The sequence below is a fragment of the Eupeodes corollae genome, chromosome 1, assembly GCF_945859685.1.
Source record: "Eupeodes corollae chromosome 1, idEupCoro1.1, whole genome shotgun sequence".
Taxonomy (NCBI): Eukaryota; Metazoa; Arthropoda; class Insecta; order Diptera; family Syrphidae; genus Eupeodes; species Eupeodes corollae.
In genome coordinates, this window is record NC_079147.1 from 111,331,648 (window position 1) to 111,351,661 (window position 20,014).

The 20,014-nt window shown below is 33.4% G+C and overlaps 1 protein-coding gene across 1 annotated transcript; it reads right to left on the reverse strand.

Moving 5' to 3' along the window:
* Positions 1-2,331: 2,331 nt before the first annotated feature.
* On the reverse strand, positions 2,332-17,130 carry LOC129941470 (CUE domain-containing protein 2). The gene is made up of 5 exons (XM_056050108.1): positions 16,880-17,130; positions 16,440-16,753; positions 16,152-16,377; positions 15,886-16,052; positions 2,332-4,344 (listed from the first exon to the last, which is right to left on the reverse strand). Exons 2-5 carry the CDS (start codon positions 16,751-16,753, stop codon positions 4,158-4,160), a joined length of 894 nt encoding a protein of 297 aa, XP_055906083.1. The 5' UTR covers positions 16,880-17,130; the 3' UTR covers positions 2,332-4,157.
* Between the last annotated feature and the right edge of the window lie 2,884 nt (positions 17,131-20,014).

Sequence of the window (20,014 nt, forward strand, 5' to 3'; positions counted from 1 at the left end):
ACCCATTTTTGCCACCTCTGCCTCAATAATACTCACAAATGCCGCATTGACATCACGCTGAGTTCTTCCGATTATGTCAATGTCATCAGCATGCGCTAGTAATTGGACAGACTTTTGACAGATAGTGCCTCCAATGTTGACGTGTTAGCTCTGCACTATTCTTTCGATCACAATGTTAAAAAAATCACATGACAGTGCATCACCTTGCCTAAAACCTTTTTGACATCGAAAGGTTCTGTTAAGTTGTTTCCAACCTTTATGGAGCAGCGTGAATTCTCCATGGTCATCCTGCACAAACGGAGGATTTTGGCAGGGATGCCAAAACTAGACATGGCGCTGTACAGCTCGTCTCTGTAGATGCTATCATATGAAATTTGGTGTTCTTTGGTTTTTTCCAGGATCTACCGTAATGTGAATATTTGATCGACTGTGAACTTTCCTGGTCTATAACCACACTGATAAGGACCCACCAGGTTGTTGACAATGGGCTTTAGACGTTCACATATTACGGCAGAGAAGATTTATAGGCGAATAAGTCAATCTGGTTGACGGTAGATTGATCTGCAGAACTCTAAGTTCCTTTGTGGATGTTGAGGTATGGCAAACGCGTACTGGCTACCATGACGTTTCGTCCCGCAGCAAAATCTATGTTTTTCCCTAATATATTTTATTATAATATTGTTATATTATTTATTATTGTTTTGTCTAAGAGCTCGAAGAACATATCTTTGGTGTTGTCATCTTTCTCTTCTGTGGGGACGTGCGCGCATATCAGGCTAATGTTGCCGAATTTAGCCTTGATGCGTATGATCATGAGGCGCTTATTGATGCACCTATAGCCTAGCTCCAATGACGAAGTCGCATCCAAATAAGCGCTGTTGATTTTCGTGGTAGCAGTCACCATAGTTAATATCGCAGTTTTTCATCCTCTTTTTGCCCGGCCCATCCCATCGTATTTCCTGGATGGCGGTGATGTCTGCTTTATAGCGGTCTAGGGCCTCCGCTAATTCTTCGGCCGCACGTGGTCTGTTAAGGGACCTAACATTCCACGTGCATATCCAAAGTTCGTTGTCCTTAATTCGTTTGCGTAGGTTGTCAACAGTAAATCCGTCCGTATCCGAGGCTTGTTGTTGCTTCGCAACTATGAAGTTTTTACGTGGCCAGGAAGTCACCCCGAAGGCACAACCCCCAACCTGGAGGGCCAGATCTTAAGTATAACTTCAAGGATGGGGAGCCAGATAAAACAGCTAATTATATACCTGAGCTCCGAATAAGTCGACGAAGCCCTATAAGATGTTCACTAAGTAGTTCAACCTAACTGGAACTGTAGACGCCACCGTTGATGCCATCTCGGGAATTCCTCCGTTGCCGTCTGGACAAGGAGAGGTAGCTTAGTGGAAACTCCTCTCACCCCCTCTTTCGTTGCCTGCACCCAACAACTTTCCACTGGGGTTGAAACCCTAACTCCGGTTGAGGTACTAGTCACCCGATGTTCACCACGGGAAAGTGAGAGTACGAGTTGATAGACAGAGGTGGGTTTTAAGAAAAACCTGTGGACGCTTGTGTCTTCTTGAATGTTGTCTACGATTTGAACATCCATCAGCGCAACATTACAAAAAACAAATCAATAGAACTATCCATTTCGTAATATTTTGTCTTTTTTATAAAAAATTGCACTGAATTCAAAAACTTTGAAATACCTACGTATTTTTCCTTACACAGCTGATTTTAAAAGTAGGCAATGTATTTGGTCAAATCAAGTTGTCTTACATAAAAAGAATTTTGTTTGGTAGTTGTCCTCAAATTGAGTTGTCTTGATTACAACTCAACTAAGTCAAGATCCATAATAGGCCCTTTAGACTCACGAATACGAATATGTTGATTTTCAACACACATTTACTATAAAATATTAAAGTTGATTAATATTTACTTGAAAAATTTGCATTTAATACTAGAAAGACAAAATTTGTATGCATACCATTTTTAGTACTTACTGAAAAAATTCATCCGAAGCAAGTAAATACTGTTTCTTATAGTAATTTCTAGTGTTCTAGTATTTACTGTTTTTATGCATATGAAAATTAGTAAGTGATATGCAAATTTACCACAAGGAACATTTAATATAGTTTATACATATGGCAGAATGTCACAGTTCTGTTTCAGGTTTTAAGGCATCGATAAATCATTAATTAATTTTATTATAAACGAAGCATTATTATAACACAAAAATATTCCCTAAGAAATAAAACTCCAAGTAATTTTTAATAGATGTTCTATTATTATGAAATAAACAACACATCAATATAATATATTTTTATGTACTCATGTAGTTTATACATAATAATGTGTATTATTTCATTTGAGATTTTATTCTAGTATCACAAACAAATATCAACTAAAAAAAATTGTAAGATACAAGTGTAAATATTATAAATCAACCATCAATAAATAAATTGACAGAGATAGATATTTAGATAAATAAATCGCCACAAAAATAAAATACATTTTGTTTTTTTTTTTTTTGTTGTTTCAATAATAATAAGTATTATATAGGTAAGTATATATGTATGTTGTTGTAGTTGCTGTTTTTGTGTATCAAATTTATATTTTGTTATATTGAAATACAATATCTATTTTTGATTTAATTTTAACAAAAACAAAAAAGCACAACATGTCTTATAATACTGGGACACGACAAAGGAAACAATGTGATGCTTAAATAAAATAAATGTCTAATGGTAATTAAAAAAAGATTTTGATTTAAAATTAAAAACGAAATAGGACTTAAATTAAGAATTGTTTGTATATAAATTCATTTAACTAGTTTTAACTTAAAAATAAAAAGATTTACCTTTAATATTGTAAAATAAGAAAAATGGAAAATAGGTCAAAGTTTAATTTTCTATGTTAGATATTATTTTATGTTTTTTTTTTTAAGAAAGAAACACCATAAATAAAAAAACCTTTAAACACAGACACAAAGTAATAATCGTTTATATTAAGAAAAATAATATCCTTTAGTTTGCGAGAAAATTTATATAAAGCGATAGTTTAATTTAAAGACAAAATCAGTAAAGGCTGAAATTCGAATTGTTTACCTAGAGATACCTCAATTTGGTTATGTTTCACTTTAAGATGAAACGAAATTCTGATTCTAACTAATTGTTAGTTAGTTTTATGAATGCGTATGCTTTATCTATTTAAATTTTATAAAGATTGTGGTTACCATATTAAAACATAGATACCTTTGCGCCTTAAAAAAAAAAAGAAACTATTTAAAACTTAAAGAGAAAGAAACCCAACTTATATTTTAATGATACCAGCGGCTTGGTGGGTGGGCGAACTCCGCTCGCATACATGTAAATGCGAATTGCCTTGGTTATTTTATGAATAACTTAGGGTTTTCGAGTTTGAGTTATTTTTGATTTTTGTTTAGTTTTTTTTTTTATAAAAAATGAAATATAAATGTTTTTGTTGTTAAAAAGTCCATAGGATTTGAGCTATTACATTATACATATGTGAAATATATAAGTAATGTCTGTGTGTAAAATATTGTGTGTTCATTTGGAAGGACAGTATAGCAAATGCTTAAACTGCACACCAAATGAACACAGCCATAATTAGCAAACAATAAAATTCGCAATATAATAATAAATTATATAAAGTAAACTATTAATATTGTTATTTCATAAACATGGCGCTGGTAAATAACTTGAATAAATGAATTTTCCAACTAATAATAATAAAAATAATTTATCAAATTTATGCAATGATATCAATAATAATATTAATAATAATAATTTGTTACCTAAATTATATTCGAGGCTGGTGATACTTTTAAATTTTAAATTTAATTGCTGAGACGATGGCAACAACAGCATTAAATTAGTAATATTTTGAAAAGCTATTGCTGTTGGTGATGTCGATGGCGATGGCGATAATGGTGATGGTAATGGTAATTGTAATGGTAATGATTTTTGGGCTATTTCTATTACTCGTATGACTAAAATAACTACTACTACAACTATTATGCACATTGATAGATTGAATAAATTACCGCTGATGATGATTAGATTTTGGGATAATAATTTTAGTAATATTATAATTTGAAGGTTCTTTTTGATGAAGTATTTGAAGTAGATCTTGATCAACTTTAGTTACGGATTAATCTGCTTTTTGGGTTTTTTCAATTCAGCATCTTCGTCACGTTTGATTTCTGTATAACGTTCACCTTTAAGGGATACGATTTTATTATCACGATATCGGACAAGTTTTTTTGGTTCAACTTTTGGTACAAATGGCTTGTATTCACGAGTGGCAGCATTTTTGTCAACATAGGAATACCTGTGGATAATAAAAATAAAAATAATAGCTTAGATGAATGATTTATTTTATTGAAGTATTAAAAATTATAGATATATACTCGTACATATAAAGTGATGGACAAACCAATAGGACCACTTTTAATGTGGAAATATTTCTTATACAAAATTAAGTAATTTACAATTCATTATTCCTTGAACGGCTTCGAAGACATTTAATATCAAACCTATCAAGAAAAATACCTATTTTGAATAATGTTGAAAGGGTATTACATAATGGCATAATTCAAATTGAAAACTTAAAGTTCAATACTATGCTCTTTGTATCGTAGTGTTTGAAATATTTATATGATGTTACTAAAAGCATGTAATACCAGAACGCTGACTTTTTAAATTTTGTTTTATTCTAAGTAAATTCTTAAGAATGCTTGTATTTTCTAGCGCTCAAAAACATGTGAGTAATACTTATCATAACTTGGTATAAATTCTAGAAGGAAATTCGGCATGTCACGATACTTGATCAGCTGCATAAGATCAGCATCACGAAAAAAGGGGCCACAAAAGTAAGTAGAAGCAACTGAATCTTTATTGCCCATTTAAGCAAAATGGATAATAGATTTTCACAAATCTTTAAAATAAGGCAAACGGCAACACTCAATTATTTTCATATATGTACCTACAAATAAATACATTTAATTTAAAAATACAAATCCTGGAGTAAGCTTTCCGCTGATGATATTGAATATTGGATCGTCTCATGACCTAGCAAATGCATTTAATATGATGGTCCTTTTTTTAAATCTCGAAGAACATACGAAGAAAGTAAATTTAGAGTTTGCCAATCGTCTTAATGGTAAAGAAGTAAATAGCGAGAACTATTAACGTGAATGGATTTTGTATTCCATCTCAAAAGGAGCGCTGTTCTGCTCTTATTGTAAGCTATTTCCTGATCACAGTAGGCCAGGAATAACTTTTATAAATCGTGAAGCTTTTTCTGATTGAAAAATGTGTATTTAATAGATAATCATGAAAAATCGAGCTCTCCTAAAAAAACGATGATAAATTACATTACACGTAGATCTCACCGCGGAATTAAGACAGATTTTGACAAACAAATGTAAGAGTCATGTTCATACTGTAAACGTGTACTTAAAAAGGTGGTTGCTGATATTTGATCATTGAACGTGGTCTAGCATTAAGAGGATCTCAAGACAAATTTGGTTCATTAAGTAATGGCAATTTTTATCCTTTCTTGTCCACTCATATTTCAAAATTCGGACATCCTGGTTCAGTAGCAACTTCATATCTATCTAAAACTATATATGAAGAATTGATCAAAATAATCGCTCATAGAGTTCGCTAGGAAATCATTAAACAAATAAATATTTCTGGGTATTTTAGCTTGTCTGTAGATTCTACACAAGATTTGTCTTATGTGGATCAATTGAGTATTGTTATGCGGTATCTTTAAGATGGCCAGCCTATTGAACGCTTCTTAACGTTTTTGGAGTTGCATTCTCATACTGGATCCCGAATTGCCAATCAAGCATTAAAGTATCTAAGTAAACATAACATATCAATTTTGAAATGTCGAGGGCAAACATACGACAATGCTCCAAATATGTCCGGTCAGTATAAAAGGATGCAACAGTAAATTCTTCTGTCAAATCCATATGCAGTCTATGTACCTTGTGCAGCACACTCTTTAAATCTTGTTGGTCATAGTGCTGTGGATTGCTGTCTTATCGCATTTGATTTTTTTTTTCTGAATGAACTAGTAGATGGCAAACGTTAAAATCTGCTCTTTAAAATGATAATGTGATAAAATTACTCTCAAATACAAGGTGGGAAGCTCATGCTACAGCTACTTTTGCCATCATTAAATCATTTAATAAATTATTAGATACTTTAAACGACTTTTCTGAAGATAATGCATTAAAATGAGATGCTGGGAGGGAAACTGGTGATCTACTACACAAAATTAATAAACTTGAATTTGCCTTAATGCTTGTGATTTGTAACCATATTTTACAATGTTTTCAAAAAGTCAGTAAGGTTTTGCAAAGGAAAGATGTAACAATACTGACATGCGCGAATTTGTATAGATCATTGTCCGATCAACTGGAGAAAATGCGTGATAATTTCGACACTATTGAAATGCGTCTAAGGAACTTCTACCTGATGGCAGCTACATGATTACACAAAAACGAATTCGCAAAAAAAGGCTGGAAATGGTAATGCTCCCGATATAGATTTAAGCTTGAAGAATAATTTTCGAATAAACGCTTTTTATATTATTATCGATAAGTTAAGAACACAAATGGATTCCAGACGTCAAATATATAAAGAAATTTCTGAACTATTTGATTTTCTTTGCATCAGCAATGAAAAAGTCAACGTTTTCGCCTGTGCCCAGCGTGTGGTGTTTCAGTTTCAGTTTATTTATTTATAAAGCTTACACAGTAAGATAATAGATATCTTATAAATTTGTGAAAGCCTATGACTTAACTTTATATAACAATTCAAATTTTTAAAAAAATACGATAAGAAAATAATATAAAATTAAATTATATACAAAAAAAGAAAATAAAAATAATTTATCGATAAAATATTAATTGACGTTAAAATAGAAATGATAGAAAAAGAAAGAAGGAAAAGATAGTTAAGTTGGTTAAAGTTAAGAAGAGAAGATAGTTCATTAAGTTAAGTTAGTTGCTTTGGTTCGAAAAGAAGATTTAAATACTTTTTTGGAAAATATGTATATCACTTATATCCCGCAATTGAGTTGGAAGTGAGTTCCAGAGGCGACATGCAGCGATGAAAAATTGCCAAACACGAAAAGCGTGGCAAAATTACTGATGTCGATCTATTCGATGTTGACATTCTGATTTTTTTCAAACAGATAAGCTGGTTGACGTGTTTTCAAGATTTTAAAAAACAGTATCAATGTTCGAAGCTTCATAAAGTCATTAAAAGGCATACTAAGCAGAATCTCTTGAAAATGGGAAATATGGTCGTACCTTCTTAAGCCAAAGATGTATCGAATGATATTATTGAATGCTATGTTTAATTTTTTTTGCTGATGGAATTGCAGTTGTAAAAAAATTCGCATCCATGAGTGAGAACAGGGTTACAAGGGTCTTTTCTAGTTCTTGGTTCAGGGTGAAAGCGCAGTCGTCAATTAAACCCAAAGAACAGCTTTTGTAAATTTGAATGTCATCGGCATAAAAATGTTTTGATACTTCATTTATAATGAAACCGATTTCATTCACATATAATGAGAATAGAAGGGGGGATAAAATTGATCCTTGAGGAACTCCTTGTTGAACCGAAAGAAAATCGGAGAGATTTCCATTTAAGAAAACGGCTTGCTTTCTATCATTCATAAAGGAAGAAAGTAGTTTAATAGCTTCTGAAGATAAGTTGAATCTGTGACGCACTTTATTCAGAAGTATGAAGTGATTAACCATGTCGAATGCTTTTGAAAAGTCTAATAAGACTAAAAAAGTTACATTATCAATATCGAGTTCAGTCCTTATGTTTCAATTATTTTAATTAGTGCCGTTATATAGCTATGGTGCGAACGGAAACCTGATTGAACATCGACTAAAAGGTTGTTGCGACTGACGAAGTTGCTTAATTGTTTTTGCATTATCCTTTCACAGACCTTAGACAGAAATGGAAGTATTGAAATTGGTCGAAATTCATTGCAAAGGGAGTTTTTGGGGATGGGAATTATTTTTGCTTTTTTCCATTCATGGGGGAAAATTCCAGTGGTAAGGATTGAATTTATTACATGTGTAAAATAGGGTAGAATTAAAATCAGAACTTGCTGACGAGTTAATACAATTCCATCGTTATGTGATGCATAAAAATGGCACTTATTTTAATTTTTCAATCAAGCTAATTTATATAAGATTATGTGGGAAGAAAAAATTACGTTATTTTTAAGTCTGATGGTGACAAATTGTTCGGCGGAAAGATCATTTAGTCAATTAAAACGCTTAAAAAGTCCTTGTCGAACAATGATAACGCAGGAAAGACTTGATGCACTATCTCTGCTCTGTATTGAGAGTGATTTGCACATGAAATAGATTCTGATGAACTTATAAAATACTTTGCTGCTAAAAAAAACGAGAAAACAATATTTCAAAAATTAAGTAAAAATCTCAAAAATGTCGTATACATTGTGTTTATATTGTTGTAAATAACAATATAAATATAATTAATTTTAGTATTATGGAACTCGTTGTTGTTTGATTTCTTAAGTAGGTATTTAATTTTGTATGAAGTAAACCATACAATATAAGAAAATATATGCAAAGGGGGCACCATTTATCTTCAGGGGTACGGCCCAAAAAAGATAAATCGGGCGCTGGATATAATGGTGCTTTTCAACTTTTGCAGCATACAGTTTTACGGCCTAACAATAAATTAATTTTAATAAATTAGAAAAAAATTCTAAATAGTTTGCCAAATAAATACTAGTTCATACACCCTTTAGAAAAATCATGATCCTATCATAATATAATGAAAACACTTCCAGGCCAACATACTCGTATACTTAAAAATTAGTTAGAATTTTTTTTTTAATTTATGTTTACATTAAATATGTAAAATGCCTTCATAAAATACAATAATACCAGTCTCATTACTTGAAGTACACAGAGGAAATCGCTAAGACAAACAAAGTAATGGAACCTTTATTTAATCATTTTGTTGATACTATAAAGTTGAGTTCATCATTTTGTTAGAAATTAAATATGAACTAATATTGATTTGCGTGTTGCTTATAAAAATAAACTCGAGTCACTTGTACCCTTCATAATAATACCAACAAATTCAATTAAAGGACGATGCAAAGCAATCAAAAGCTATATTAATGAAGCAAACAGAGCTCCCATGCAACAAAATGTTGAGTTTGAGCCAAAAAAAACTTTGTTTGATTAGCTTGTTTTATAACCAGGAAAAATGCTCCTAAACACCTTAAATCCTTCAGAAAAGTAAACCTGGAAATATGTCCTAGTACTACTATTATATAGGATTTTATGTAAAACTAGGAGTCTTGAATCTGTTTATTCAGCCCGAGAGTGGTGGAAGATTGCTAATCAAATACGCGGACAGTGGATCAAAACCAAAATGTCAGTAAAAGTAATTGAATTTAAAATGCATTTTAAAACCTTACTATCGCAATCAAATGATTCAGCTTCTATCTCATACGCTCTTCCTCAGCGACAAGTTCCAGATTTAGATTACTCCATTGAGCTGCACGCGATATATTCTGGTATATCTTCATCAAAATATCTGAAATCTCCTGGTTTTGATGGAATACTATATGAATTTTATATAAATGCATGTCCATCTCTTATTGAAGAAATACAGAAGTTATTCACTGAGATTCTTGAAACTGCAATGCTTCCATCATCTTTCAGAAAATCTATTATATACCCACTGTTCATGAAAGGAGATACAAATGTTGTGTCAAACTATAGAGGACTTTCATTTCTCGATACGCTCTATAAGCTGTTTACTACAGTTATCTTAAACAGACAGTCAGCTTGGTTAGAAAAAAAACAACATCATCAATAAATTCCAAGCTGCATATAGAACCAACTTTTCTACTGAGGACCAAGTTTGTAATCTTTCATGCATAATTCAACTTCAACTCTGCCAAAAGAAGAAACTCTACGCTTTTGATAGCATTGACAAGAATGCTCTTATTTATAAGTTATCGACTCTGGGAATATCTTTAAAGATACTAGCTATTATAAAGTCTCTTTATAAAGATAATACTGCAGCTGTTTGGGATGGTTGGTGTTTTAAGACTTCTTCCCCACCAAGTAAGATGTTCGTCAAGGATTTGCGCTAAGCTCTCTTCTTTTCGTTCTGTTTTTAATTGATCTTCATGCGTTACTTCCAATCGGTATTGTTTTAGACTATCTTCAAATTAACACTCTCTTATATGCGGACGATATTATATTGGTGTCAGATAATCTTTACAATTTGCAACAGCTATTTGAGGGTTTTAAGACTTACTGCATTCAATGAAATCTTGAAATAAATCTTGATAAGTCGAAATTGTAATATTTCGGAATGGTGGAAGAAGAGCAGCGTGCGAATAATGGTTTTACAATAATTCTGAAATTAAGGTGTCTAATCAATAGAATTATCTTGGCGCAGTGTTCAATTACAAAATGGCTTGGAATGAGCATCTAACAAACTGATTGGGAGCATCTAAAAATGTCTTCAATGTAACGTGATCGAGACTGCTGCGAGACAATGCCGACTCAAAAACTATTATGTTGTACTGTGCTCAAATTTGGGGATACCGCGAATACAACCAAGTCGAAAAGTTGCAGCGTTTCTTCATGGATAGATGGTTTTTACCACCCAATTATACGCCTAACTATGCTCTGCACATTGAAACAGGTTTACGGAAGGGTTTTCTAACGTCCCTCCAGCTACATTTTTCTTTCATAAGACGAAATCTAAATCTTCCTAATAATAGATTACCCAACATTTTATAGAAAGCCATTATAAACAAGAAAATGTTCTGTTCTAAGGAATGGTTGGAGCTTTTTCATGGATGTTCGTTGGATTTTTCTTTGACATGAATATACTTGAATGACCCAGCTTACATACAATTATCTTGCTGAAAATGAAAGAAAAACACTGTAGTGAATTTACAGTTATTGCGACACAGTCTTATTTTCACGATGAATATTGCAACTTGATGTACTCTGGCATACCGAACTACTTTTAGGACTCCAATTCACGTGATACGATTTCCATTATTTTTGAAGCTCGCTGCGGACTCCTTTATATCAATGAAAGAGCCTTCCAAGGAGATACAGATGGAATATGTACGTTATGTAATATGGAAGAATCGGAAAATATTATGTACTTCATTGGAACCTGCCCAGTATGCAAAACGTACAGAAGAAAATTTCTTGGCAGTGGTATGCTTTCTCATTCCCAACTTCTCAGCATTCTTAATGGTTACTGCTACTCAAACTTATATTACTTCTTAAAACGTCGATTAAATATAGCAATCTTATTATAAATTAATTTTCATAACATATGCATGTAACTTAATCTACTTACTAAGCTTATATATTTTAAAACTTCCTTTTTAAAGTGACAGGCAACTTAAAGTTATTGTCAAAACTAATTTTAAACTAGCAATACACATTTTTAGTAAAACCTTTTTGAAAATAAAATAAAATAATATATCTGTCTATATTGATTTGCGAAATTATCAAAGGAGATATTCATAACAAAATACAGTGATGAAAAAAGAATAGAAATGATCTTAGCTTGCAAATTCTATTGCAATCAATAAAAAGCGCATTGGGAAGAGTGCAAACAAATTTAAAAAAATATCCTACAACTCTCCATACTTTAAGGAAAAAATATCATATTGAATTGATAAACTTAAACAAAAGCAAATAATTATTAAAAATCGTTCAAGTATTTCGCACTTATTTGCAATGGAAATAATAATAGAAACGAATTATACTGTACTCTATTACAAAAAAAATTACTTAGTGATTAAAATTGTAGCTAAACATTAAATACATGGTTGTTGCACATTTATTTTAAATAGCATAATTTTATTTTTCAATATAGAAGTAACCATCTTGAAATATGTCATATGACCATCAATTTAATGGGCCATTAATTAAGTATTATGTTATGGAGATTATATAGGTATTTGTTCTACAACTTTTATGAGTGCTTCGGCTCATTATCTTGCGTGATTATTCGTAATTGGCATGCCTTCTTTGGCAAAAGGCATGATTTCGATGCTTAGAGACCGAATTTCATATTTTTCATTTAATTAAAACAATTGGTCTAGCTTCGGATGGTGAAAAAAAAGCGAGAGTTCATAATGCTTCCACCAAAATCCTTAACTGTTATCCCCGTGTATTAGATTCAAACTTAACATGTCTGGATCGTCTGACATGATATTTTCTGTCTTGACTGAACAAATGTTTCTTTGTTCTTCTAAACAGACGATCAAAAAATCTGTATGTGTTTATTGATAAACAATTGTGACACTGTAACACCCTGAAGAGCACTGTGCGCCGTAGCAGGAATGGCAACACTATACAGCGAGCTTATCATAGTGTTGCCATAAGAAGTGATAAATTGTGATATTAGTGTTAACTTTGTTGTGTTTTTGTTAAATTATTTTAAAGTGTTCGTTTATTTATCTTTTTATTTGTGTTATTTATTTATTTATTCAACTTTTTATAACAACAAAAACTAATAAATTTGAAAAAATCCCTTGAAGAAGCTGAAAAATAGCCAGCGAAACGTCGGGTAACAGAAGATGAATTAGTTTTTTATTAATTGCATCAAGAATATTGATCATTAAAGCCCAATCAAACAAACATTATATATTGAATCAAGAACTTATGATCCAACAACCAAACCCATAATTTTTTACTTTATTCGTTACTCTCAGTATTGTTTGAGATTATGGCGAAAATACCTTTTAGCTGTGAGTTTTATATACCGGGAAACCTTCAAGAGGTCCGACGTCTTATTGATACGTCGTCGTTTATTGTTACGGGACCTTAGAAGAAGTTAAATTTACCAATCAAAAGCCGGACATACAAGAAAAGTTCAACTGCACAGTCAAAGAAATAATCAAAACCGAACCACTTTTTTTGTAAAGACAAACTTAATTGGGCCAAAGAAAAATGTCTTTTGGACAGACGAGACAATGATCAATTTATCTCGATCCGATGGAAAACCAAAAGAAGGGCGCCCCAAGAATACTGCATTTGATTCAAAACACATGATAAAATGATAAGGACCGTTAAGTATGGTGGTGGCAACATTATGCTTTTTGGATATTTTTGTCTTCAGGTGTGGGATCGATTTATTGGATTTAGGATGATTTGATGGCCACAGGTTAAGTTGATATAATTAAAAATATAATGTTGTCATTTTCCGAAGAAAAGATGCCAACTTGCAAAAAATTGGTTCAAGGACAAGAAAGTCTATCTAATGGAATGGCCGTTACAATCGCTTTAATCGCATAGAACATCTAGGAAGATTGTTAGGCTACTTGTGCCAAGTTAGTAGATTCCATGGGTACAACGAACGAAGATTTAAAAAATCGTGGTGACACAACAAAATATTAGAAAAAATTATATTTTATTGTTTCAGTTTAAGTTTTTTTGTAGTATTTTTTTTTAATGAAAATAAATTAAGTTAATTTTTTGTTATTTGAATTTTGAATCTAATTTATTAACTTTCCATAGGAAGTTATTGTAATGGGTCCCCGATTTGTTAAATTTAAAATGTTGACATTTCATGACAGAGTCGAAATAAAAGATTTTTTGAAAGATGTCTATGGGTGCGTATGTACGTACGTTCGCGACTTTTTTTTTCGTCGTCCATAGCTCAAGAACCATATCGACTTCAAATAAATTTTGTTATACAGATAATTAGGCAAAAAGATCCAGAGAATGCTCTCAAGAAAATTGCGTGTGTGTTTTTTTTTACCATAGCAGTTTAAAAAAAGGTGAACAAATTTGGTTAACCCTAAATATCTTACGAACCAAAAACGCTAGAGAAGTTAATTAAATTTTATATTATATATTGTAACGATACCAACCAAGTATATTAAAAAAAAAAAACAATTAACGGTTTTTTTATAAATCAAAAAAAGAAACAGAAAAAAATGTTCACCTCGAAAATTTTACGCGTACAAAATAATTTATCTTCAAAACAATTTTCTGCAACGAAAAATAAAGTTTTTAACATCTGGGCAAATTTTGAGAAAAATCGAATTGACCGTTTTGTTTTATAAAAAAATAAAAACCTAAAAAAACATCACTCAAAGTTGGTAAAAATTCACTTTCGACTCAAATAGCTTTTCACAGATTAAAAATATCGTCTTCAAACTTTTTTTATTTCTCAGAAAATATTGTTTTCGATATTCAGTAGTTTTTTTTTTATAAAAATCCAACAGTCCGTTTTTTCATAAGAAAACTAAATTAAAAGAAATAGTACGAAAATTTTGTAAAAATTGTGGTTAGGTTCTTGATATCTCCCAAAATATCATTTCATTTATCCAAATTGTGAAAATTTAAGAAATGCTACTAAAATTGGTAAAAATAGGCTTTTTACTAAAAATCTATTTAAAAAAAACTAGATTTTGAAACTAAACTATTTCTTTATATGAAAAATATTGTTGGTAATTTTAAATTTTTAACCCAACACGGAAACGTACAAACTTTTATGCAAGACAAAGGGAAGTTATCAGCGTGGGTCGCGTCACAGTCTCTTTTTTTTTGTTTATTATTTAAAGTGTACATTAATGTATTTTAAATATAAAATGTAACATTTAAAAATAGTGCAAACATGTCGTTTCTATTATTTTTTCCATTACTGTATATGAATTGTCTAACTTAAGACTTAAACTTTGCAATTTTTGTTAATTAATTAAAAAGAAACTATCGAGTTTTCCAATATGGAATTGACAATTTTGATCAATCATCAAACTGTTATTATCAATTGATTCAGTAAACTCAACATTTTCATCCCAAAATTTCGAAGGAAGTTGCGAATTTAAGAGCATTAACACCAATTTTCTTCCATAATTCGTATTTAAATGGGTTCATCAAAATTGTGGTTTCAAAAGGATGGTGCCACAAGCCACATAGCACACCATACAATTGATTAATTGAAGAGTTAGTTTTTTGATTGGCTACCTTGTTTTTATAGTTTTATAGAGCCTTATTTGTATGGATTGTCTAATGTTTGTTTTTAAAAAAATCACAAGGCACTACGACCCCTTGAGGTATGAGGGAGTGGTTTATGTTATCCCATGGTGTCCGAAAACATAGCAATCATTACTTCTTTTACGGTAATATTGTGATTCTTCTATTATGAAATCAGGTATATACATACATGCATATATTCCCGAAAGTACTAAGATCTCAGACTGGTCGCCATAGTAAACAGTTTTCCTATATATAAACCCTTTTAATTTATAATAAACTTAGGCCTTTTGGAGCGGAAGCCAAAAGGTCCATTGTCCTTTGAAAGTGTCAATCTGCTGCCACACCCACATTTCTTATCGATATATATATTCGTATTTCTATTTGTATTATTTTTATCTCTTACTAAAAATAAAAGGTTTTTCTTTAAAATCTGTTTTCTATCATCATCCTAACATTTTCAATATTTGGCTCCATAGTTGAATTTTTGTATATATTTCGTTTCTAATCAGAAGTCATCATAATTCAATGCGACTTAAATATTTTATAATTGCTTGGAAGAAGTTTAATAATGGCTTCAAAACATTAACAACTATCTGAAAACATTAAAAAATATCCGCTGCAAAATCTATTGTTGCAACAAAGAAACTGAATAAAAATTAAAAATCTTCCGTTCCGCAACCATCGCGCAATCGCTCATATTTTGTTGCTTTTAATTTGTCTTTTAAAGACGAGACAACCAAAAACTTCATCTGGTTAATTTTCATGTATGTATGCAATATGCAAAAGGCAAGAATGCAGTATGCACGTAGATATGTACCTACCTTGCAATGATACGATTCTTCAATTCGGTATCATTTACAACATTATTCTTCCTTCCTTGCAAATTATTGGACTTGTCTGTCAAAGACTGTCCTGTCTCCTGACGATGCAATAGAATTTGTGTTGCACTATCGATGTCACCCTTGGCAATAGCAATGCAATGTTTAACCTAGATTAAGAAAAAGGATAAAGAAGAATGGTATAGATTTTCCTTGTTGTGGATCGTAATTGATTTTTTTTTTTTTCAAATTGTAATTTTTGTACCTACCTCAACGTACGATGTCTCTGGGAACATCTCTTGAAGGACTTCACACTCATCCAGAAAGTAATCACAACCAGAGCTGTCTGTGGATCCGCAATCGCTGGTCTCCGAAAGGTGTTGGGCTCGTTTGCCTGTTCCAGAACCCAGGCCCGAGCATTCGTCCTTCTCGGAAATAGATGACGGGCGAGCTCGGAGCTTTGATTCGGGGATAATATCAGAAAGGCTCAATGAGCTGAAAGACATAAATACAAAGTTTCTATTTCCGTTGACAAAGATTTTAAAATGTATTTTTACTGTAGCGAGATATTAGCAGAAGTTTCAGTATCACGGCTCTTCTCCATCTCGGAGAGTTCACTCTCCAGCTTGAATATCCAATTGCAAATCACTCCAGAATCTATAAGCGAAAACTCTGAGAAATAAGCACTCATCATCTCGGTAAAGCCTTCCACATCGAAGCACGGATCCTGCGATGCTTCTTCCAGAATCGATATTATGTACGAAAGGACGATTTCGTCCACAACACTGAAATCAGCTTCGGGAATATGTCCGCTCACAAACTGAATTAGACTCTTCTTAACAACCTCGTGCTGTTCCTGGAGATTGGTCATCTGAAATTAAAACAGGGATCAATTTTCCACCATCAATACCGCAACACCAAAAAGTGCAAATTAAATTTTCAGATTCTTGTGTAGACATTTTTCGCTTGGCCCAGGGAAAAATTTCTATCCACTTACCTTTTGTTGGTAATCGTTTTAGTTTTGCGTTTTGCAATCCGTCAACTGAGGAAGAATAAATTTAATTAAGATTTATGGCAAGTCTATGTTGTTCGTTGCAGAGATGATTAATTATTATCTCGAACTTAAAGTAGCTTAAACAAAAATTATAGACAAAATCTGCGGCAAAATTGAAATTTCCTCTTCGGTTCTTCTTCTACTCGCAAAACTCAAACACAAAACAATCAATAAAAATCAATAATCAACTTTTTTTTTGCATTTTCTTGTTTTTTCTTCTGCTTTTGTGTGCCTTTTTCTTTTTTCTCTTTTGTTGTTCCTTTTGACAATCAAATTCGGGAGTGGTGGAATAAAATCATCTGCAGCACACTGCCATCTAGGACCTCAATAGTAAAACATAAGGAAGGAGGTGAGTACTGTAGTTGGGATTGTTTTTTGAAAATGAAAAACTGTTCAATCCGACGAAGGTGAAGTTCGAGTTCTGACGAAAAATAATGTCAATAAGTTTACGAGTCAATTGACGCTCCCGTTGACAAACGTTTTTGAGTCAACGTGTAGAGTCTTTTCACGATGTTTCATTTTTGTGACAGTCAGTCATCGCAAAAAGGGGATACAAAACTGTGATATTTACTATGGTGACTGCTTTGGGTGAAATCTAAAAACGCTTATTTGGATGCAGCTTTGTCAAGCAGCAGGCGATGACTTGGTAGGGAGCTTGCACCAACTTATCTGCAAAATATGGTCTGAAGAAAGCATGCCCTATGAGTGCGGTCTCAGCATAGTTTGCCCGATACATACAAAAGGAGACCCTCTAAATTGCGCCGACTACAGAGGCATATAAGATCTTCTCTGCCATGTTATGTGAACGTCCGAAGCCTTTCATCAACAACGTGATTGGTCCTTATCAGTGTGACATCAGACCAGGAAAGCCCACTATCGACCAAATATTCACATTACGGTAGATCTTGAAAAAAACCCAGTAACTTAAAATCGATACCCACCATCTCTTTATCGATTTTAAAGCCGCGTATGACAGCATCTATAGGGAAGAGCTCTACCGAGCAATGTCCAGTTTTGGCATCCCTGTCAAACTTATCCGTTTGTGCAGGATGACTTTGGAGAATGAACGCTGCTCTATCAAGGTCGGAAAAGATGTCACCGATGCATTTGATGTCAAAAAAGGTTTAAGACAAGGCGATGCACTGTCATGCGACTTCTTCAACATCCTTCTGGAAAGAATTGTGCAAAACTCAATCGTCAACCGGCACAATCTTCAAAAGGTCCATGCAACTACTCAGATACGCAGATATTGACATAATTGAAAGACCAAAGCGTGATATCAGCGAAGGAAGCGAAGAAGATGGGTTTAGTGGTCAATGAATGCAAGATCAAGTATATACTGTCATCAAAAAAGGACATTGCACAACGACGTCTTGGACAAAACGTCACCATGGACAGCTATAACTTCGAGGTAGTTAAGGACTTTGTCCAAGTTGGCACCGCTATTCACTTAGACGAAGAATACCTCTTGCAAGTCACTGCTTCTTTGGACTTATAAGGCAATTGAAAAGTAAGGTCCTCTCTGGAGCATCTAAAATCACCACCTGTATGACACTGATCATCCCGGTTCTCATTTATGGCGCTGCGGCCTGGACCCTGTCAAAGAAAGATGAGAACGTCTTAGGATGATTCGAGAGAAAAATTCTTCGGGTGATTTTGGTCCCATACGCATAGATGGAGAATGGAGGAGAAGATATAACGACGAACTGTACAGGCTGTACAGCGACATTGACCTAGTTAACAGAATTAGTGGTCTAACGACTAAGATGGCTTGGTCATGTAGAGCGAATGGACATCAACGCTCCAGCCCGGAAGGTCTTTGAATCCAATCAAGAGGGATGGCGCAGTAGAGGAAGACCGCGACTCAGGTGGCGCACTCAGGTGGGTGAAGACCTCAACTAACTTGGCGTGCAAAACTGGAGACAGCTAGATAGGAACTGAGCTGGCTGGAGATGCTTGTTGGTTGAGGCCCAAGTCCACCCGGACTGAAACGACTAGTTTCGTATGCAGCACTTTAGCAATTCGGGGAAGAATTGGACCGACTGGAACGATTGGGTATTATAACGCCGATAGATTTTTCGGAGTGGGCAGCACCCATAGTTGCCGTTCGTAAAGCCAATGGCAATGTAAGGATATGCCCCAACTACTCAACAGGCTTGAATGATGCTCTTCAGCCCCACCAACATCCACTTCCACTTCCTGAAGACATTTTCGTGAAACATGCTGATGGCAAGTTTTTCACACACATTGACTTGTCGGACGCATACCTTCAAGTTGAAGTCGAAGAAGAAAGCAAGACAGGTAGAAAAAGAAGATCTCGCTCTTACATTTGCAGTGTAGAAGTTTCACCGTGTGTTACTTGGACGTCACTTCACCCTTCAGACAGACCACAAACCACTTCTGTCAATTTGTGGCTCAAAGAAGGGAGTTCCAGTGTATACTGCCAACAGGTTGCAGCGGTGGGTGATTACTTTGCTAAGGTATGATTTTTCGATTCAATTCATTTCCACTAGTGACTTCGGAAACGCGGACATTATGTCACGTTTGATAAGCCAACATCCAAGGCCCAATTCTGAAGAGTACGTCATAGCTACTACCACTGTGGAAGAAGAAGCTTGCGCTGATTTGAAACACACCATTCAGCTACTACCACTTACATACATTCGACATGGTACAAAAAGCTACGTTGAACAATTCAGAACTGAATCGAATAGCTAACTTCATCAAATCAAAGTGGACAAACAAAAACAATCTATCTTCAACCGAGCTTTAGTACTTTAATAGACGGGAAGCATTGACACTCGTTAATAACTGCATCATGTTTGGAGATGGACTAGTTATTCCCGAATTTGACCGTATCAAAATACTTCAATAAGTACACAGAGGTCATCCAGGTATCCAAAACATGAAGGCGATAGCTAGAGGCTACATTTACTGGCCACATATTGATAAAGATATCGAAAATTTTGTGAAGAAATGCTCGAGTTGTCAATCAGCAGCAAAGTCACCAATAAAAATAACACTTCAGTCATGGCCTCTCGCAACGGAGCCCTGGCAACGTATTCATATTGATTATGC

Excerpts from the sequence above, each read along its gene's own strand:
- LOC129941470 (XM_056050108.1), bottom strand. The coding sequence starts at position 16,753 with ATGACCAATCTCCAGGAACAGCACGAGGTTGTTAAGAAGAGTCTAATT. Across the intron at positions 16,378-16,439 it reads TCTGCTAATATCTCGCTACA|CTCATTGAGCCTTTCTGATA; the intron begins GTAAAAATACAT and ends TATGTCTTTCAG. Across the intron at positions 16,053-16,151 it reads CAGAGACATCGTACGTTGAG|GTTAAACATTGCATTGCTAT; the intron begins GTAGGTACAAAA and ends TTCTTAATCTAG.